The 24,211-nt window shown below is 42.4% G+C and overlaps 1 protein-coding gene across 2 annotated transcripts in view; it reads right to left on the bottom strand.

Moving 5' to 3' along the window:
- LOC121562294 (FERM, ARHGEF and pleckstrin domain-containing protein 1-like) overlaps positions 1–24,211 on the bottom strand; it is a 189,069-nt gene that overhangs the window by 113,146 nt on the left and 51,712 nt on the right. For both annotated transcript variants that reach the window (XM_045215187.1, XM_045215186.1), the window contains exon 8: positions 16,233–16,380. In XM_045215187.1, coding sequence (XP_045071122.1) covers positions 16,233–16,380 — 148 coding nt within the window. The remainder of the gene's footprint in view (positions 1–16,232; positions 16,381–24,211) is intronic.

Raw genomic sequence — 24,211 nt, 5'->3', positions numbered from 1 at the left:
CCCTGGTGGTTAAATATCTGGTGCATATATATATATATAACCCTGAGGTCTCCTAACGACAGCGTTACTCCCATGTCCCTGGTGGTTAAATATCTGGTGCATATATATATATATAACCCTGAGGTCTCCTAAGGACAGCATTACTCCCATGTCCCTGGTGGTTAAATGTCTGGTGGATATATATATATATAACCCTGAGGTATCCTAACGACAGCATTACTCCCATGTCCCTGGTGGTTAAATGTCTGGTGCATATATATATATAACCCTGAGGTATCCTAAGGACAGCATTACTCCCATGTCCCTGGTGGTTAAATGTCTGGTGCATATATATATAACCCTGAGGTCTCCTAACGACAGCATTACTCCCATGTCCCTGGTGGTTAAATGTCTGGTGTATATATATATAACCCTGAGGTCTCCTAAGGACAGCGTTACTCCCATGTCCCTGGTGGTTAAATGTCTGGTGCATATATATATAACCCTGAGGTCTCCTAACGACAGCATTACTCCCATGTCCCTGGTGGTTAAATGTCTGGTGTATATATATATATATAACCCTGAGGTATCCTAAGGACAGCGTTACTCCCATGTCCCTGGTGGTTAAATGTCTGGTGCATATATATATAACCCTGAGGTATCCTCACGACAGCGTTACTCCCATGTCCCTGGTGGTTAAATATCTGGTGCATATATATATATATACCCTGAGGTATCCTAACGACAGCATTACTCCCATGTCCCTGGTGGTTAAATGTCTGGTGCATATATAATATATAACCCTGAGGTCTCCTAACGACAGCATTACTCCCATGTCCCTGGTGGTTAAATATCTGGTGCATATATATATAACCCTGAGGTATCCTAACGACAGCGTTACTCCCATGTCCCTGGTGGTTAAATGTCTGGTGGATATATATATATAACCCTGAGGTATCCTAACGACAGCATTACTCCCATGTCCCTGGTGGTTAAATATCTGGTGCATATATATATATAACCCTGAGGTCTCCTAAGGACAGCATTACTCCCATGTCCCTGGTGGTTAAATGTCTGGTGCATATATATATAACCCTGAGGTCTCCTAAGGACAGCGTTACTCCCATGTCCCTGGTGGTTAAATATCTGGTGCATATATATATATATAACCCTGAGGTCTCCTAACGACAGCATTACTCCCATGTCCCTGGTGGTTAAATGTCTGGTGGATATATATATATATACCCTGAGGTCTCCCTAAGGACAGCATTACTCCCATGTCCCTGGTGGTTAAATGTCTGGTGCATATATATATATATAACCCTGAGGTCTCCTAACGACAGCATTACTCCCATGTCCCTGGTGGTTAAATGTCTGGTGCATATATATATATATAACCCTGAGGTCTCCTAAGGACAGCATTACTCCCATGTCCCTGGTGGTTAAATGTCTGGTGCATATATATATATATAACCCTGAGGTCTCCTAAGGACAGCGTTACTCCCATGTCCCTGGTGGTTAAATGTCTGGTGCATATATATATATATAACCCTGAGGTCTCCTAAGGACAGCATTACTCCCATGTCCCTGGTGGTTAAATGTCTGGTGTATATATATATATATAACCCTGAGGTATCCTAACGACAGCATTACTCCCATGTCCCTGGTGGTTAAATGTCTGGTGTATATATATATATATAACCCTGAGGTCTCCTAAGGACAGCATTACTCCCATGTCCCTGGTGGTTAAATGTCTGGTGCATATATATATATATATAACCCTGAGGTCTCCTAAGGACAGCGTTACTCCCATGTCCCTGGTGGTTAAATGTCTGGTGCATATATATATATATAACCCTGAGGTATCCTAACGACAGCATTACTCCCATGTCCCTGGTGGTTAAATGTCTGGTGCATATATATATATATAACCCTGAGGTCTCCTAAGGACAGCATTACTCCCATGTCCCTGGTGGTTAAATGTCTGGTGCATATATATATATATAACCCTGAGGTCTCCTAAGGACAGCGTTACTCCCATGTCCCTGGTGGTTAAATGTCTGGTGCATATATATATAACCCTGAGGTCTCCTAACGACAGCATTACTCCCATGTCCCTGGTGGTTAAATGTCTGGTGCATATATATATATATAACCCTGAGGTCTCCTAAGGACAGCGTTACTCCCATGTCCCTGGTGGTTAAATGTCTGGTGCATATATATATAACCCTGAGGTATCCTAACGACAGCGTTACTCCCATGTCCCTGGTGGTTAAATATCTGGTGCATATATATATATATAACCCTGAGGTCTCCTAAGGACAGCGTTACTCCCATGTCCCTGGTGGTTAAATGTCTGGTGCATATATATATAACCCTGAGGTATCCTAACGACAGCGTTACTCCCATGTCCCTGGTGGTTAAATGTCTGGTGCATATATATATATATAACCCTGAGGTCTCCTAAGGACAGCGTTACTCCCATGTCCCTGGTGGTTAAATGTCTGGTGCATATATATATAACCCTGAGGTATCCTAAGGACAGCATTACTCCCATGTCCCTGGTGGTTAAATGTCTGGTGCATATATATATATATATAACCCTGAGGTATCCTAACGACAGCGTTACTCCCATGTCCCTGGTGGTTAAATGTCTGGTGCATATATATATATATATAACCCTGAGGTCTCCTAAGGACAGCGTTACTCCCATGTCCCTGGTGGTTAAATGTCTGGTGCATATATATATAACCCCGAGGTCTCCTAACGACAGCATTACTCCCATGTCCCTGGTGGTTAAATGTCTGGTGCATATATATATAACCCTGAGGTCTCCTAAGGACAGCATTACTCCCAGGTCCCTGGTGGTTAAATGTCTGGTGCATATATATATATATAACCCTGAGGTCTCCTAACGACAGCATTACTCCCATGTCCCTGGTGGTTAAATGTCTGGTGCATATATATACATATAACCCTGAGGTATCCTAACGACAGCATTACTCCCATGTCCCTGGTGGTTAAATGTCTGGTGCATATATATATAACCCTGAGGTATCCTAACGACAGCATTACTCCCATGTCCCTGGTGGTTAAATGTCTGGTGCATATATATATATAAACCCTGAGGTCTCCTAAGGACAGCATTACTCCCATGTCCCTGGTGGTTAAATGTCTGGTGCATATATATATAACCCTGAGGTCTCCTAAGGACAGCGTTACTCCCATGTCCCTGGTGGTTAAATGTCTGGTGCATATATATATAACCCCGAGGTCTCCTAACGACAGCATTACTCCCATGTCCCTGGTGGTTAAATATCTGGTGCATATATATATAACCCTGAGGTATCCTAACGACAGCATTACTCCCATGTCCCTGGTGGTTAAATATCTGGTGCATATATATATATAACCCTGAGGTATCCTAAGGACAGCGTTACTCCCATGTCCCTGGTGGTTAAATGTCTGGTGCATATATATATATATAACCCTGAGGTCTCCTAAGGACAGCGTTACTCCCATGTCCCTGGTGGTTAAATGTCTGGTGCATATATATATAACCCTGAGGTATCCTAAGGACAGCGTTACTCCCATGTCCCTGGTGGTTAAATGTCTGGTGCATATATATATAACCCTGAGGTCTCCTAAGGACAGCATTACTCCCATGTCCCTGGTGGTTAAATATCTGGTGGATATATATATATATAACCCTGAGGTCTCCTAAGGACAGCATTACTCCCATGTCCCTGGTGGTTAAATATCTGGTGCATATATATATAACCCTGAGGTATCCTAAGGACAGCGTTACTCCCATGTCCCTGGTGGTTAAATGTCTGGTGGATATATATATATATAACCCTGAGGTATCCTCACGACAGCATTACTCCCATGTCCCTGGTGGTTAAATGTCTGGTGCATATATATATATATATAACCCCGAGGTCTCCTAACGACAGCATTACTCCCATGTCCCTGGTGGTTAAATGTCTGGTGCATATATATATATATAACCCTGAGGTCTCCTAAGGACAGCATTACTCCCATGTCCCTGGTGGTTAAATGTCTGGTGCATATATATATATATAACCCTGAGGTCTCCTAACGACAGCGTTACTCCCATGTCCCTGGTGGTTAAATGTCTGGTGGATATATATATATATAACCCTGAGGTCTCCTAAGGACAGCATTACTCCCATGTCCCTGGTGGTTAAATGTCTGGTGCATATATATATAACCCTGAGGTATCCTAACGACAGCATTACTCCCATGTCCCTGGTGGTTAAATATCTGGTGCATATATATATAACCCTGAGGTATCCTAAGGACAGCATTACTCCCATGTCCCTGGTGGTTAAATATCTGGTGCATATATATATAACCCTGAGGTATCCTAACGACAGCATTACTCCCATGTCCCTGGTGGTTAAATGTCTGGTGGATATATATATATATAACCCTGAGGTCTCCTAAGGACAGCATTACTCCCATGTCCCTGGTGGTTAAATGTCTGGTGCATATATATATAACCCTGAGGTATCCTAACGACAGCATTACTCCCATGTCCCTGGTGGTTAAATATCTGGTGCATATATATATAACCCTGAGGTATCCTAAGGACAGCATTACTCCCATGTCCCTGGTGGTTAAATGTCTGGTGCATATATATATAACCCTGAGGTATCCTAACGACAGCATTACTCCCATGTCCCTGGTGGTTAAATGTCTGGTGCATATATATATATATAACCCTGAGGTCTCCTAAGGACAGCATTACTCCCATGTCCCTGGTGGTTAAATGTCTGGTGCATATATATATAACCCTGAGGTATCCTAACGACAGCATTACTCCCATGTCCCTGGTGGTTAAATATCTGGTGCATATATATACATATAACCCTGAGGTCTCCTAACGACAGCATTACTCCCATGTCCCTGGTGGTTAAATGTCTGGTGTATATATATATAACCCTGAGGTCTCCTAAGGACAGCGTTACTCCCATGTCCCTGGTGGTTAAATGTCTGGTGCATATATATATAACCCTGAGGTATCCTAAGGACAGCGTTACTCCCATGTCCCTGGTGGTTAAATGTCTGGTGCATATATATATATATAACCCTGAGGTCTCCTAAGGACAGCATTACTCCCATGTCCCTGGTGGTTAAATGTCTGGTGCATATATATATATATAACCCTGAGGTCTCCTAAGGACAGCGTTACTCCCATGTCCCTGGTGGTTAAATGTCTGGTGTATATATATATATATAACCCTGAGGTCTCCTAACGACAGCATTACTCCCATGTCCCTGGTGGTTAAATGTCTGGTGGATATATATATATATAACCCCGAGGTCTCCTAACGACAGCATTACTCCCATGTCCCTGGTGGTTAAATGTCTGGTGCATATATATATAACCCTGAGGTCTCCTAAGGACAGCATTACTCCCATGTCCCTGGTGGTTAAATGTCTGGTGGATATATATATATAACCCTGAGGTATCCTAAGGACAGCGTTACTCCCATGTCCCTGGTGGTTAAATGTCTGGTGGATATATATATATATAACCCTGAGGTATCCTAAGGACAGCATTACTCCCATGTCCCTGGTGGTTAAATGTCTGGTGCATATATATATAACCCTGAGGTATCCTAAGGACAGCATTACTCCCATGTCCCTGGTGGTTAAATATCTGGTGCATATATATATATATAACCCCGAGGTCTCCTAAGGACAGCATTACTCCCATGTCCCTGGTGGTTAAATGTCTGGTGCATATATATATATAACCCTGAGGTCTCCTAAGGACAGCATTACTCCCATGTCCCTGGTGGTTAAATATCTGGTGCATATATATATATAACCCTGAGGTATCCTAACGACAGCATTACTCCCATGTCCCTGGTGGTTAAATGTCTGGTGCATATATATATATATAACCCTGAGGTCTCCTAAGGACAGCATTACTCCCATGTCCCTGGTGGTTAAATGTCTGGTGCATATATATATATATATAACCCTGAGGTCTCCTAAGGACAGCATTACTCCCATGTCCCTGGTGGTTAAATGTCTGGTGTATATATATATATATAACCCTGAGGTCTCCTAAGGACAGCATTACTCCCATGTCCCTGGTGGTTAAATATCTGGTGCATATATATATATAACCCTGAGGTATCCTAAGGACAGCATTACTCCCATGTCCCTGGTGGTTAAATATCTGGTGCATATATATATATAACCCTGAGGTCTCCCTAAGGACAGCATTACTCCCATGTCCCTGGTGGTTAAATATCTGGTGCATATATATATATAACCCTGAGGTATCCTAACGACAGCATTACTCCCATGTCCCTGGTGGTTAAATATCTGGTGCATATATATATATAACCCTGAGGTATCCTAACGACAGCATTACTCCCATGTCCCTGGTGGTTAAATATCTGGTGCATATATATATATAACCCTGAGGTCTCCTAAGGACAGCATTACTCCCATGTCCCTGGTGGTTAAATATCTGGTGCATATATATATATAACCCTGAGGTATCCTAACGACAGCATTACTCCCATGTCCCTGGTGGTTAAATGTCTGGTGCATATATATATATATATAACCCTGAGGTCTCCTAAGGACAGCATTACTCCCATGTCCCTGGTGGTTAAATGTCTGGTGCATATATATATATATATAACCCTGAGGTCTCCTAAGGACAGCATTACTCCCATGTCCCTGGTGGTTAAATGTCTGGTGTATATATATATATATAACCCTGAGGTCTCCTAAGGACAGCATTACTCCCATGTCCCTGGTGGTTAAATGTCTGGTGGATATATATATATATAACCCTGAGGTCTCCTAACGACAGCGTTACTCCCATGTCCCTGGTGGTTAAATGTCTGGTGCATATATATATATATAACCCTGAGGTCTCCTAAGGACAGCATTACTCCCATGTCCCTGGTGGTTAAATGTCTGGTGCATATACAGTGGGGAAAAAAAGTATTTAGTCAGCCACCAATTGTGCAAGTTCTCCCACTTAAAAAGATGAGAGAGGCCTGTAATTTTCATCATAGGTACACGTCAACTATGACAGACAAATTGAGAAAAAAAATCCAGAAAATCCCATTGTAGGATTTTTAATGAATTTATTGGCATATGATGGTGGAAAATAAGTATTTGGTCAATAACAAAAGTTTCTCAATACTTTGTTATATACCCTTTGTTGGCAATGACACAGGTCAAACGTTTTCTGTAAGTCTTCACAAGGTTTTCACACACTGTTGCTGGTATTTTGGCCCATTCCTCCATGCAGATCTCCTCTAGAGCAGTGATGTTTTGGGGCTGTCGCTGGGCAACACAGACTTTCAACTCCCTCCAAATATTTTCTATGGGGTTGAGATCTGGAGACTGGCTAGGCCACTCCAGGACCTTGAAATGCTTCTTACGAAGCCACTCCTTCGTTGCCCGGGCGGTGTGTTTGGGATCATTGTCATGCTGAAAGACCCAGCCACGTTTCATCTTCAATGCCCTTGCTGATGGAAGGAGGGTTTCACTCAAAATCTCACGATACATGGCCCCATTCATTCTTTCCTTTACACGGATCAGTCGTCCCTGGTCCCTTTGCAGAAAAACAGCCCCAAAGCATGATGTTTCCAACCCCATGCTTCACAGTAGGTATGGTGTTCTTTGGATGCAACTCAGCATTCTTTGTCCTCCAAACATGACGAGTTGAGTTTTTACCAAAAAGTTATATTTTGGTTTCATCTGACCATATGACATTCTCCCAATCCTCTTCTGGATCATCCAAATGCACTTCAGACGGGCCTGGACATGTACTGGCTTAAGCAGGGGGACACGTCTTGCACTGCAGGATTTGAGTCCCTGGCGGCGTAGTGTGTTACTGATGGTTGGCTTTGTTACTTTGGTCCCAGCTCTCAGCAGGTCATTCACTAGGTCCCCCGTGTGGTTCTGGGATTTTTGCTCACCGTTCTTGTGATCATTTTGACCCCACGGGGTGAGATCTTGCATGGAGCCCCAGATCGAGGGAGATTATCAGTGGTTTTGTATGTCTTCCATTTCCTAATAATTGCTCCCACAGTTGATTTCTTCAAACCTAGCTGCTTACCTGTTGCAGATTCAGTCTTCCCAGCCTGGTGCAGGTCTACAATTTTGTTTTTGGTGTCCTTTGACAGCTCTTTGGTCTTGGCCATTGTGAAGTTTGGAGTATGACTGTTTGAGGTAGTGGACAGGTGTCTTTTATACTGATAACAAGTTCAAACAGGTGCCATTAATACAGGTAACGAGTGGAGGACAGAGGAGCCTCTTAAAGAAGAAGTTACAGGTCTGTGAGAGCCAGAAATCTTGCTTGTTTGTAGGTGACCAAATACTTATTTTCCACCATAATTTGCAAATAAATTCATTAAAAAATCCTACAATGGGATTTTCTGGATTTTTTTTCTCAATTTGTCTGTCATAGTTGACGTGTACCTATGATGAAAATTACAGGCCTCTCTCATCTTTTTAAGTGGGAGAACTTGCACAATTGGTGGCTGACTAAATACTTTTTTGCCCCACTGTATATATAACCCTGAGGTATCCTAAGGACAGCATTACTCCCATGTCCCTGGTGGTTAAATATCTGGTGCATATATATATAACCCTGAGGTATCCTAACGACAGCGTTACTCCCATGTCCCTGGTGGTTAAATGTCTGGTGGATATATATATATATAACCCTGAGGTATCCTAAGGACAGCATTACTCCCATGTCCCTGGTGGTTAAATATCTGGTGCATATATATATATATAACCCTGAGGTCTCCTAAGGACAGCATTACTCCCATGTCCCTGGTGGTTAAATGTCTGGTGCATATATATATATATAACCCTGAGGTCTCCTAAGGACAGCATTACTCCCATGTCCCTGGTGGTTAAATGTCTGGTGCATATATATATATATAACCCTGAGGTATCCTCACGACAGCGTTACTCCCATGTCCCTGGTGGTTAAATATCTGGTGCATATATATATATATAACCCTGAGGTCTCCTAACGACAGCGTTACTCCCATGTCCCTGGTGGTTAAATATCTGGTGCATATATATATATATAACCCTGAAGTCTCCTAAGGACAGCATTACTCCCATGTCCCTGGTGGTTAAATGTCTGGTGGATATATATATATATAACCCTGAGGTATCCTAACGACAGCATTACTCCCATGTCCCTGGTGGTTAAATGTCTGGTGCATATATATATATAACCCTGAGGTATCCTAAGGACAGCGTTACTCCCATGTCCCTGGTGGTTAAATGTCTGGTGCATATATATATAACCCTGAGGTATCCTCACGACAGCGTTACTCCCATGTCCCTGGTGGTTAAATATCTGGTGCATATATATATATATAACCCTGAGGTATCCTAACGACAGCATTACTCCCATGTCCCTGGTGGTTAAATGTCTGGTGCATATATAATATATAACCCTGAGGTCTCCTAACGACAGCATTACTCCCATGTCCCTGGTGGTTAAATATCTGGTGCATATATATATAACCCTGAGGTATCCTAACGACAGCGTTACTCCCATGTCCCTGGTGGTTAAATGTCTGGTGGATATATATATATATAACCCTGAGGTCTCCTAAGGACAGCGTTACTCCCATGTCCCTGGTGGTTAAATGTCTGGTGCATATATATATAACCCTGAGGTCTCCTAAGGACAGCGTTACTCCCATGTCCCTGGTGGTTAAATATCTGGTGCATATATATATATATAACCCTGAGGTCTCCTAACGACAGCATTCCTCCCATGTCCCTGGTGGTTAAATGTCTGGTGGATATATATATATATAACCCTGAGGTCTCCTAAGGACAGCATTACTCCCATGTCCCTGGTGGTTAAATATCTGGTGCATATATATATATATAACCCTGAGGTCTCCTAACGACAGCATTACTCCCATGTCCCTGGTGGTTAAATGTCTGGTGCATATATATATATATAACCCTGAGGTCTCCTAAGGACAGCGTTACTCCCATGTCCCTGGTGGTTAAATGTCTGGTGCATATATATATATATAACCCTGAGGTCTCCTAAGGACAGCGTTACTCCCATGTCCCTGGTGGTTAAATGTCTGGTGCATATATATATATATAACCCTGAGGTCTCCTAAGGACAGCATTACTCCCATGTCCCTGGTGGTTAAATGTCTGGTGTATATATATATATATAACCCTGAGGTATCCTAACGACAGCATTACTCCCATGTCCCTGGTGGTTAAATGTCTGGTGTATATATATATATATAACCCTGAGGTCTCCTAAGGACAGCATTACTCCCATGTCCCTGGTGGTTAAATGTCTGGTGGATATATATATATAACCCTGAGGTATCCTAAGGACAGCGTTACTCCCATGTCCCTGGTGGTTAAATATCTGGTGCATATATATATATATAACCCTGAGGTCTCCTAACGACAGCGTTACTCCCATGTCCCTGGTGGTTAAATATCTGGTGCATATATATATATATAACCCTGAGGTCTCCTAAGGACAGCGTTACTCCCATGTCCCTGGTGGTTAAATATCTGGTGCATATATATATAACCCTGAGGTATCCTAAGGACAGCGTTACTCCCATGTCCCTGGTGGTTAAATGTCTGGTGGATATATATATATATAACCCTGAGGTCTCCTAAGGACAGCATTACTCCCATGTCCCTGGTGGTTAAATATCTGGTGCATATATATATAACCCTGAGGTCTCCTAAGGACAGCGTTACTCCCATGTCCCTGGTGGTTAAATATCTGGTGCATATATATATAACCCTGAGGTATCCTAACGACAGCATTACTCCCATGTCCCTGGTGGTTAAATGTCTGGTGCATATATATATATATAACCCTGAGGTATCCTAACGACAGCGTTACTCCCATGTCCCTGGTGGTTAAATGTCTGGTGCATATATATATAACCCTGAGGTCTCCTAACGACAGCATTACTCCCATGTCCCTGGTGGTTAAATGTCTGGTGCATATATATATATATAACCCTGAGGTCTCCTAAGGACAGCGTTACTCCCATGTCCCTGGTGGTTAAATGTCTGGTGCATATATATATAACCCTGAGGTATCCTAACGACAGCGTTACTCCCATGTCCCTGGTGGTTAAATATCTGGTGCATATATATATATATAAACCCTGAGGTCTCCTAAGGACAGCGTTACTCCCATGTCCCTGGTGGTTAAAATGTCTGGTGCATATATATATAACCCTGAGGTATCCTAACGACAGCGTTACTCCCATGTCCCTGGTGGTTAAATGTCTGGTGCATATATATATATATAACCCTGAGGTCTCCTAAGGACAGCGTTACTCCCATGTCCCTGGTGGTTAAATGTCTGGTGCATATATATATAACCCTGAGGTATCCTAAGGACAGCATTACTCCCATGTCCCTGGTGGTTAAATGTCTGGTGCATATATATATATATAACCCTGAGGTCTCCTAACGACAGCATTACTCCCATGTCCCTGGTGGTTAAATGTCTGGTGCATATATATATATATATAACCCTGAGGTATCCTAACGACAGCGTTACTCCCATGTCCCTGGTGGTTAAATGTCTGGTGCATATATATATATATATAACCCTGAGGTATCCTAACGACAGCGTTACTCCCATGTCCCTGGTGGTTAAATGTCTGGTGCATATATATATATATAACCCTGAGGTCTCCTAAGGACAGCGTTACTCCCATGTCCCTGGTGGTTAAATGTCTGGTGCATATATATATAACCCCGAGGTCTCCTAACGACAGCATTACTCCCATGTCCCTGGTGGTTAAATGTCTGGTGCATATATATATAACCCTGAGGTCTCCTAAGGACAGCATTACTCCCATGTCCCTGGTGGTTAAATGTCTGGTGCATATATATATATATAACCCTGAGGTCTCCTAACGACAGCATTACTCCCATGTCCCTGGTGGTTAAATGTCTGGTGCATATATATACATATAACCCTGAGGTATCCTAACGACAGCATTACTCCCATGTCCCTGGTGGTTAAATGTCTGGTGCATATATATATAACCCTGAGGTATCCTAACGACAGCATTACTCCCATGTCCCTGGTGGTTAAATGTCTGGTGCATATATATATATATAACCCTGAGGTCTCCTAAGGACAGCATTACTCCCATGTCCCTGGTGGTTAAATGTCTGGTGCATATATATATAACCCTGAGGTCTCCTAAGGACAGCGTTACTCCCATGTCCCTGGTGGTTAAATGTCTGGTGCATATATATATAACCCCGAGGTCTCCTAACGACAGCATTACTCCCATGTCCCTGGTGGTTAAATATCTGGTGCATATATATATAACCCTGAGGTATCCTAACGACAGCATTACTCCCATGTCCCTGGTGGTTAAATATCTGGTGCATATATATATATATAACCCTGAGGTATCCTAAGGACAGCGTTACTCCCATGTCCCTGGTGGTTAAATGTCTGGTGCATATATATATATATAACCCTGAGGTCTCCTAAGGACAGCGTTACTCCCATGTCCCTGGTGGTTAAATGTCTGGTGCATATATATATAACCCTGAGGTATCCTAAGGACAGCGTTACTCCCATGTCCCTGGTGGTTAAATGTCTGGTGCATATATATATATATAACCCTGAGGTCTCCTAAGGACAGCATTACTCCCATGTCCCTGGTGGTTAAATATCTGGTGGATATATATATATATAACCCTGAGGTCTCCTAAGGACAGCATTACTCCCATGTCCCTGGTGGTTATATCTGGTGCATATATATATAACCCTGAGGTATCCTAAGGACAGCGTTACTCCCATGTCCCTGGTGGTTAAATGTCTGGTGGATATATATATATATAACCCTGAGGTATCCTCACGACAGCATTACTCCCATGTCCCTGGTGGTTAAATGTCTGGTGCATATATATATATATATAACCCAGGTCTCCTAACGACAGCATTACTCCCATGTCCCTGGTGGTTAAATGTCTGGTGCATATATATATATATAACCCTGAGGTCTCCTAAGGACAGCATTACTCCCATGTCCCTGGTGGTTAAATGTCTGGTGCATATATATATATATAACCCTGAGGTCTCCTAACGACAGCGTTACTCCCATGTCCCTGGTGGTTAAATGTCTGGTGGATATATATATATATAACCCTGAGGTCTCCTAAGGACAGCATTACTCCCATGTCCCTGGTGGTTAAATGTCTGGTGCATATATATATAACCCTGAGGTATCCTAACGACAGCATTACTCCCATGTCCCTGGTGGTTAAATATCTGGTGCATATATATATAACCCTGAGGTATCCTAAGGACAGCGTTACTCCCATGTCCCTGGTGGTTAAATGTCTGGTGCATATATATATATATAACCCTGAGGTCTCCTAAGGACAGCATTACTCCCATGTCCCTGGTGGTTAAATGTCTGGTGCATATATATATATATAACCCTGAGGTCTCCTAAGGACAGCGTTACTCCCATGTCCCTGGTGGTTAAATGTCTGGTGTATATATATATATATAACCCTGAGGTCTCCTAACGACAGCATTACTCCCATGTCCCTGGTGGTTAAATGTCTGGTGGATATATATATATATAACCCCGAGGTCTCCTAACGACAGCATTACTCCCATGTCCCTGGTGGTTAAATGTCTGGTGCATATATATATAACCCTGAGGTCTCCTAAGGACAGCATTACTCCCATGTCCCTGGTGGTTAAATGTCTGGTGCATATATATATATATAACCCTGAGGTCTCCTAAGGACAGCATTACTCCCATGTCCCTGGTGGTTAAATGTCTGGTGCATATATATATATATAACCCTGAGGTATCCTAAGGACAGCATTACTCCCATGTCCCTGGTGGTTAAATGTCTGGTGCATATATATATATATAACCCTGAGGTCTCCTAACGACAGCATTACTCCCATGTCCCTGGTGGTTAAATGTCTGGTGCATATATATATATATAACCCTGAGGTATCCTAAGGACAGCATTACTCCCATGTCCCTGGTGGTTAAATGTCTGGTGCATATATATATAACCCTGAGGTCTCCTAAGGACAGCATTACTCCCATGTCCCTGGTGGTTAAATATCTGGTGCATATATATATATATAACCCCGAGGTCTCCTAAGGACAGCATTACTCCCATGTCCCTGGTGGTTAAATGTCTGGTGCATATATATATATAACCCTGAGGTCTCCTAAGGACAGCATTACTCCCATGTCCCTGGTGGTTAAATATCTGGTGCATATATATATATAACCCTGAGGTATCCTAACGACAGCATTACTCCCATGTCCCTGGTGGTTAAATGTCTGGTGCATATATATATATATAACCCTGAGGTCTCCTAAGGACAGCATTACTCCCATGTCCCTGGTGGTTAAATGTCTGGTGCATATATATATATATATAACCCTGAGGTCTCCTAAGGACAGCATTACTCCCATGTCCCTGGTGGTTAAATGTCTGGTGTATATATATATATATATAACCCTGAGGTCTCCTAAGGACAGCATTACTCCCATGTCCCTGGTGGTTAACTATCTGGTGCATATATATATATAACCCTGAGGTATCCTAAGGACAGCATTACTCCCATGTCCCTGGTGGTTAAATATCTGGTGCATATATATATATAACCCTGAGGTCTCCTAAGGACAGCATTACTCCCATGTCCCTGGTGGTTAAATATCTGGTGCATATATATATATAACCCTGAGGTATCCTAACGACAGCATTACTCCCATGTCCCTGGTGGTTAAATATCTGGTGCATATATATATATAACCCTGAGGTATCCTAACGACAGCATTACTCCCATGTCCCTGGTGGTTAAATATCTGGTGCATATATATATATAACCCTGAGGTCTCCTAAGGACAGCATTACTCCCATGTCCCTGGTGGTTAAATATCTGGTGCATATATATATATAACCCTGAGGTATCCTAACGACAGCATTACTCCCATGTCCCTGGTGGTTAAATGTCTGGTGCATATATATATATATAACCCTGAGGTCTCCTAAGGACAGCATTACTCCCATGTCCCTGGTGGTTAAATGTCTGGTGTATATATATATATATAACCCTGAGGTCTCCTAAGGACAGCATTACTCCCATGTCCCTGGTGGTTAAATGTCTGGTATATATATATATATAACCCTGAGGTATCCTAAGGACAGCGTTACTCCCATGTCCCTGGTGGTTAAATATCTGGTGCATATATATATATATATATAACCCTGAGGTCTCCTAAGGACAGCATTACTCCCATGTCCCTGGTGGTTAAATGTCTGGTGCATATATATATATATAACCCCGAGGTCTCCTAACGACAGCGTTACTCCCATGTCCCTGGTGGTTAAATGTCTGGTGCATATATATATATAACCCTGAGGTATCCTAAGGACAGCATTACTCCCATGTCCCTGGTGGTTAAATATCTGGTGGATATATATATATATAACCCTGAGGTATCCTAAGGACAGCGTTACTCCCATGTCCCTGGTGGTTAAATATCTGGTGCATATATATATATATATATATATATATATATATAACCCTGAGGTCTCCTAAGGACAGCATTACTCCCATGTCCCTGGTGGTTAAATGTCTGGTGCATATATATATATATAACCCCGAGGTCTCCTAACGACAGCGTTACTCCCATGTCCCTGGTGGTTAAATGTCTGGTGCATATATATATATAACCCTGAGGTCTCCTAAGGACAGCATTACTCCCATGTCCCTGGTGGTTAAATGTCTGGTGCATATATATATATAACCCTGAGGTCTCCTAAGGACAGCATTACTCCCATGTCCCTGGTGGTTAAATGTCTGGTGCATATATATATATATAACCCTGAGGTCTCCTAAGGACAGCGTTACTCCCATGTCCCTGGTGGTTAAATGTCTGGTGCATATATATATATATAACCCTGAGGTCTCCTAAGGACAGCATTACTCCCATGTCCCTGGTGGTTAAATGTCTGGTGCATATATATATATATAACCCTGAGGTCTCCTAACGACAGCATTACTCCCATGTCCCTGGTGGTTAAATGTCTGGTGTATATATATATATATAACCCTGAGGTATCCTAAGGACAGCGTTACTCCCATGTCCCTGGTGGTTAAATGTCTGGTGGATATATATATAACCCTGAGGTACCTGAAACACCAGCACCCCGATATGGGACACAGCCAGACTGAGCTGGATCCCCTCTCGGTCCTTAGCAGGGTGCAGTCTGACTCCGTACATCTCCAACCGCAGGGCGATCTCCAACAGCTGATAGTCTGATTCCGCCGGCGTCTGGCCTCTGGGGACACACAGGACACATACCAACGCTTTACAAGTTTACCGTTACGTTTGACTATTTCCAGTGTTTCATCTGTAGAATTGTCATCAAAAGATGTTGACTAATTCGGTGCGACCTCCACCCTTGGTTGTGTAAATCTGATCCCTGGCCCCTGAGGACACATCACAATCATGTATAAAATACAGTTTAAATGTATTTGGCTAAGGTGTATGTAAACTTCCCACTTCAACTATATGTATGTATGTTTATATATATATATATATATATATACACGTTTATATATATTTGCGAGAAAAAAAACATATGGGGGATTGGAAGTGATGCAGATAATTACATTGATGGAAGTTAGAATCTATCTGCATTATTCAAGCTGATCCACCCCCCCCCCCCAAAGAAACAAAAAATTAAACGAATAGAATCCATGTACATAAAACGAATAGCCTCCCGAGTGGCGCAGTGGTCTCCCGGCCGCGACCGGGAGACCCATGGGGCGGCGCACAATTGGCCCAGCGTCGTCCAGGGTAGGGGAGGGAATGGCCGGCAGGGATGTAGCTCAGTTGGTAGAGCATGGCGTTTGCTACGCCAGGGTTGTGGGTTCGTATCCCACGGGGGGCCAGTATGAAAAATATAAATGTATGCACTAACTGTAAGTCGCTCTGGATAAGAGTGTCTGCTAAATGACTAAAATGTAAACGAATAGAATCCATGTCCATTTTTTCAGACTAATATATTGCCACCCGCCTCCCCACCTACTCCCGGGAGAGTTTGACTTACTAAATCTGCTGAGTGGAAATAGTTTCCTGTTTCCTGTAAGTGGCCTGAATTAGACACTTCCATATTTCCTGCTCTGCTCTGGGCTGGCTGATCTCCTGAGGGGCAGCGGTTGGTTTGGGGGGTGGAGAGGGGCTGGGTTTTCAGACAGAGAGGGTGGAGGGGTAGAGGGGGTTGGTAGGGCAGACAGAGAGGGTGGAGGGGGTAGAGGGGGTTAGTAGGGCAGACAGAGAGGGTGGAGGGGGTAGGTAGGGCAGACAGAGAGGGTGGAGGGGTAGAGGGGGTTGGTAGGGCAGACAGAGAGGGTGGAGGGGGTAGAGGGGGTTGGTAGGGCAGACAGAGAGGGTGGAGGGGGTAGAGGGGGTTAGTAGGGCAGACAGAGAGGGTGGAGGGGGTAGAGGGGGTTAGTAGGGCAGACAGAGAGGGTGGAGGGGGTAGAGGGGGTTGGTAGGGCAGACAGAGAGGGTGGAGGGGGTAGAGGGGGTTGGTAGGGCAGACAGAGAAGGTGGATAGGGTAGAGGGGGTTGGTAGGGCAGACAGAGAAGGTGGAGGGGGTAGAGGGGGTTGGTAGGGCAGACAGAGAAGGTGAAGGGGGGAGGTAGGGCAGACAGAGAGGGTGGAGGGGGTAGGTAGGGCAGACAGAGAGGGTGGAGGGGGTAGAGGGGGTTGGTAGGGCAGACGGAGAGGGTGGAGGGGTAGAGGGGGTTGGTAGGGCAGACGGAGAGGGTGGAGGGGGTAGAGGGGGTTGGTAGGGCAGACAGAGAAGGTGGAGGGGGTAGAGGGGGTTGGTAGGGCAGACAGATAAGGTGGAGGGGTAGAGGGGGTTGGTAGGGCAGACAGATAAGGTGGAGGGGTAGAGGAGGTTGGTAGGGCAGACAGAGAGGGTGGAGGGGGTAGGTAGGGCAGACAGAGAGGGTGGAGGGGGTAGGTAGGGCAGACAGAGAGGGTGGAGGGGTAGAGGGGGTTGGTAGGGCAGACAGAGAAGGTGGAGGGGGTAGGTAGGGCAGACAGAGGGTGGAGGGGGTAGAGGGGGTAGGTAGGGCAGACAGAGAGGGTGGAGGGGGTAGAGGGGGTTGGTAGGGCAGACAGAGAAGGTGGAGGGGGTAGAGGGGGTTGGTAGGGCAGACAGAGAAGGTGGAGGGGGTAGAGGGGGTTGGTAGGGCAGACAGAGAGGGTGGAGGGGGTAGAGGGGGGTTGGTAGGGCAGACAGAGAGGGTGGAGGGGTAGAGTGAGTAAAATAAATAAAGTAACCTGCCATAGACGATGGTGGAAGTTGCCCCTTCCCCAGATATCTTTTGTCATCCAGCTGATGGTTAAGGTTGGGACTGGGGTAGGGTAAACTGATCCTAGATCTGTGGTTAGGGAAGACTAAAGCCTATGACTCCTAGGATATACTCAGCATTCTGGTGTCCATCTCTGGGGAGGAGAGGCAGGGAGATAGAGGTCCTGGGAGGAAGACAGGGAGGAAGTGGTCCTGGAACACACCCAAGGAATGGATGAGTTATCTCTGCTGGAATTCTGGGAAAGGAAGGACAGGGACAGTCTTGTTCCATCAGTCCCAGAATTGTTTTCCATGGAAGGCTGGAAGGCAGGGCGCCAAGAGGAGGGTTATGGATAACCATCTCTAACCAACTACACGGGAGCAGTGATAGAGGCATTGCCTAGCCTGTCAGATTAACAACTTTCCTTCACTGTTCTGACACTGGCTGGATGCTAGACACGACACTACAGTCCTTCATTACAGAACACTGGGCCTGGCTACTGGTGCACATCAAGCCTCTTCTACAGCAGCTAAATCCCCTGGCTGTTTGTTCCGCTGGTAGGAGGAGACCATTCTCCTGGTGGAAGGGTGTGATGTCCTATGTGATGTCCTATGTTTCCTGTCCCCTCCTGCCCCCATCTCTCAAATAACAGTAGTCTGGATTCAACGCCAGTGTTTGCAATGGTATTCTGTGATCAAGTGTGACCTAGAGTAACTCACATGTTTGTGGTGGTATTCTATAATCTAGAGTAACTCACATGTTTGTGGTGGTATTCTATAATCTAGAGTAACTCACACATGTTTGTGGTGGTATTCTATAATCTAGAGTAACTCACACATGTTTGCGGTGGTATTCTATAATCTAGAGTAGCTCACACATGTTTGCGGTGGTATTCTATAATCTAGAGTAACTCACACACGTTTGTGATGGTATTCTATAATCTAGAGTAACTCACACACGTTTGTGATGGTATTCTATAATCTAGAGTAACTCACACGTGTTTGTGGTGGTATTCTATAATCTAGAGTAACTCACACGTGTTTGTGGTGGTATTCTATAATCTAGAGTAACTCACATGTTTGTGGTGGTATTCTATAATCTAGAGTAACTCACACATGTTTGTGGTGGTATTCTATAATCTAGAGTAACTCACACGTGTTTGTGGTGGTATTCTATAATCTAGAGTAACTCACACGTGTTTGTGGTGGTATTCTATAATCTAGAGTAACTCACACGTGTTTGTGGTGGTATTCTATAATCTAGAGTAACTCACATGTTTGTGGTGGTATTCTATAATCTAGAGTAGCTCACACGTTTGTGGTGGTATTCTATAATCTAGAGTAACTCACACATGTTTGTGGTGGTATTCTATAATCTAGAGTAACTCACATGTTTGTGGTGGTATTCTATAATCTAGAGTAACTCACACACGTTTGTGATGGTATTCTATAATCTAGAGTAACTCACACGTGTTTGTGGTGGTATTCTATAATCTAGAGTAACTCACACGTGTTTGTGGTGGTATTCTATAATCTAGAGTAACTCACATGTTTGTGGTGGTATTCTATAATCTAGAGTAGCTCACACATGTTTGTGGTGGTATTCTATAATCTAGAGTAACTCACACATGTTTGTGGTGGTATTCTATAATCTAGAGTAACTCACATGTTTGTGGTGGTATTCTATAATCTAGAGTAGTTCACATGTTTGTGGTGGTATTCTATAATCTAGAGTAACTCACATGTTCGTGGTGGTATTCTATAATCTAGAGTAACTCACATGTTTGTGGTGGTATTCTATAATCTAGAGTAACTCACACATGTTTGTGGTGGTATTCTATAATCTAGAGTAACTCACATGTTTGTGGTGGTATTCTATAATCTAGAGTAACTCACATGTTTGTGGTGGTATTCTATAATCTAGAGTAACTCACACATGTTCGTGGTGGTATTCTATAATCTAGAGTAACTCACACGTTTGTGATGGTATTCTATAATCTAGAGTAACTCACATGTTTGTGGTGGTATTCTATAATCTAGAGTAGCTCACACATGTTTGTGGTGGTATTCTATAATCTAGAGTAACTCACACATGTTTGTGGTGGTATTCTATAATCTAGAGTAACTCACATGTTTGTGGTGGTATTCTATAATCTAGAGTAGCTCACATGTTTGTGGTGGTATTCTATAATCTAGAGTAGCTCACATGTTTGTGGTGGTATTCTATAATCTAGAGTAACTCACACATGTTTGTGGTGGTATTCTATAATCTAGAGTAACTCACATGTTTGTGGTGGTATTCTATAATCTAGAGTAACTCACACATGTTTGTGGTGGTATTCTATAATCTAGAGTAACTCACATGTTTGTGGTGGTATTCTATAATCTAGAGTAGCTCACATGTTTGTGGTGGTATTCTATAATCTAGAGTAACTCACACATGTTTGTGGTGGTATTCTATAATCTAGAGTAACTCACACGTTTGTGATGGTATTCTATAATCTAGAGTAACTCACACGTTTGTGATGGTATTCTATAATCTAGAGCAGCTCACACATGTTTGTGGTGGTATTCTATAATCTAGAGTAACTCACATGTTTGTGGTGGTATTCTATAATCTAGAGTAGCTCACACATGTTTGTGGTGGTATTCTATAATCTAGAGTAACTCACACATGTTTGTGGTGGTATTCTATAATCTAGAGTAACTCACATGTTTGTGGTGGTATTCTATAATCTAGAGTAGCTCACATGTTTGTGGTGGTATTCTATAATCTAGAGTAACTCACATGTTTGTGGTGGTATTCTATAATCTAGAGTAACTCACACATGTTTGTGGTGGTATTCTATAATCTAGAGTAGCTCACATGTTTGTGGTGGTATTCTATAATCTAGAGTAACTCACATGTTTGTGGTGGTATTCTATAATCTAGAGTAACTCACACATGTTCGTGGTGGTATTCTATAATCTAGAGTAACTCACATGTTTGTGGTGGTATTCTATAATCTAGAGTAACTCACACATGTTTGTGGTGGTATTCTATAATCTAGAGTAACTCACATGTTTGTGGTGGTATTCTATAATCTAGAGTAGCTCACATGTTTGTGGTGGTATTCTATAATCTAGAGTAACTCACACATGTTTCGTGGTGGTATTCTATAATCTAGAGTAACTCACACATGTTTGTGGTGGTATTCTATAATCTAGAGTAACTCACACACGTTTGTGATGGTATTCTATAATCTAGAGCAGTTCACACATGTTTGTGGTGGTATTCTATAATCTAGAGTAACTCACATGTTTGCGGTGGTATTCTATAATCTAGAGTAGCTCACACATGTTTGTGGTGGTATTCTATAATCTAGAGTAACTCACACATGTTTGTGATGGTATTCTATAATCTAGAGTAACTCACACACGTTTGTGATGGTATTCTATAATCTAGAGTAACTCACACGTGTTTGTGGTGGTATTCTATAATCTAGAGTAACTCACACGTGTTTGTGGTGGTATTCTATAATCTAGAGTAACTCACATGTTTGTGGTGGTATTCTATAATCTAGAGTAGCTCACACATGTTTGTGGTGGTATTCTATAATCTAGAGTAACTCACATGTTTGTGGTGGTATTCTATAATCTAGAGTAACTCACATGTTTGTGGTGGTATTCTATAATCTAGAGTAGCTCACATGTTTGTGGTGGTATTCTATAATCTAGAGTAACTCACATGTTTGTGGTGGTATTCTATAATCTAGAGTAACTCACACATGTTTGTGGTGGTATTCTATAATCTAGAGTAACTCACATGTTTGTGGTGGTATTCTATAATCTAGAGTAACTCACACATGTTTGTGGTGGTATTCTATAATCTAGAGTAACTCACATGTTTGTGGTGGTATTCTATAATCTAGAGTAGCTCACACATGTTTGTGGTGGTATTCTATAATCTAGAGTAACTCACACATGTTCGTGGTGGTATTCTATAATCTAGAGTAACTCACACGTTTGTGATGGTATTCTATAATCTAGAGTAACTCACACGTTTGTGATGGTATTCTATAATCTAGAGCAGTTCACACATGTTTGTGGTGGTATTCTATAATCTAGAGTAACTCACATGTTTGTGGTGGTATTCTATAATCTAGAGTAGCTCACACATGTTTGTGGTGGTATTCTATAATCTAGAGTAACTCACACATGTTTGTGGTGGTATTCTATAATCTAGAGTAACTCACATGTTTGTGGTGGTATTCTATAATCTAGAGTAGCTCACATGTTTGTGGTGGTATTCTATAATCTAGAGTAGCTCACACATGTTTGTGGTAGTATTCTATAATCTAGAGTAACTCACACATGTTCGTGGTGGTATTCTATAATCTAGAGTAACTCACATGTTTGTGGTGGTATTCTATAATCTAGAGTAACTCACACATGTTTGTGGTGGTATTCTATAATCTAGAGTAACTCACATGTTTGTGGTGGTATTCTATAATCTAGAGTAGCTCACATGTTTGTGGTGGTATTCTATAATCTAGAGTAACTCACACATGTTCGTGGTGGTATTCTATAATCTAGAGTAACTCACACGTTTGTGATGGTATTCTATAATCTAGAGTAACTCACACGTTTGTGATGGTATTCTATAATCTAGAGCAGTTCACACATGTTTGTGGTGGTATTCTATAATCTAGAGTAACTCACATGTTTGTGGTGGTATTCTATAATCTAGAGTAGCTCACACATGTTTGTGGTGGTATTCTATAATCTAGAGTAACTCACACACGTTTGTGATGGTATTCTATAATCTAGAGTAACTCACACACGTTTGTGATGGTATTCTATAATCTAGAGTAACTCACACGTGTTTGTGGTGGTATTCTATAATCTAGAGTAACTCACACGTGTTTGTGGTGGTATTCTATAATCTAGAGTAACTCACATGTTTGTGGTGGTATTCTATAATCTAGAGTAGCTCACACATGTTTGTGGTGGTATTCTATAATCTAGAATAACTCACATGTTTGTGGTGGTATTCTATAATCTAGAGTAACTCACACATGTTTGTGGTGGTATTCTATAATCTAGAGTAACTCACATGTTTGTGGTGGTATTCTATAATCTAGAGTAACTCACACATGTTTGTGGTGGTATTCTATAATCTAGAGTAACTCACATGTTTGTGGTGGTATTCTATAATCTAGAGTAACTCACACGTTTGTGGTGGTATTCTATAATCTAGAGTAACTCACACGTTTGTGGTGGTATTCTATAATCTAGAGTAGCTCACACATGTTTGTGGTGGTATTCTATAATCTAGAGTAACTCACACATGTTTGTGGTGGTATTCTATAATCTAGAGTAGCTCACATGTTTGTGGTGGTATTCTATAATCTAGAGTAACTCACATGTTTGTGGTGGTATTCTATAATCTAGAGTAACTCACACATGTTTGTGGTGGTATTCTATAATCTAGAGTAACTCACATGTTTGTGGTGGTATTCTATAATCTAGAGTAACTCACACATGTTTGTGGTGGTATTCTATAATCTAGAGTAACTCACACATGTTTGTGGTGGTATTCTATAATCTAGAGCTCTCTTACACTCTAATAGCTCGTTTTGTTCTATTATAATAACCACACCTTTGTGTATTCTATAATCACCCTGATTTGGATGGTATCATATGCAGTGTGTTCGAGGTTCTGTAATCTAGAGTAACTCACACATGTTTGTGGTGGTATTCTATAATCTAGAGTAGCTCACACATGTTTGTGGTGGTATTCTATAATCTAGAGTAACT

This window comes from Coregonus clupeaformis, unplaced genomic scaffold (assembly GCF_020615455.1).
Source record: "Coregonus clupeaformis isolate EN_2021a unplaced genomic scaffold, ASM2061545v1 scaf0388, whole genome shotgun sequence".
NCBI classification, from domain to species: Eukaryota; Metazoa; Chordata; class Actinopteri; order Salmoniformes; family Salmonidae; genus Coregonus; species Coregonus clupeaformis.
The sequence above is the reverse complement of the archived record's forward strand: the minus strand, read 5'-3'. Positions and strand labels throughout refer to the sequence as shown.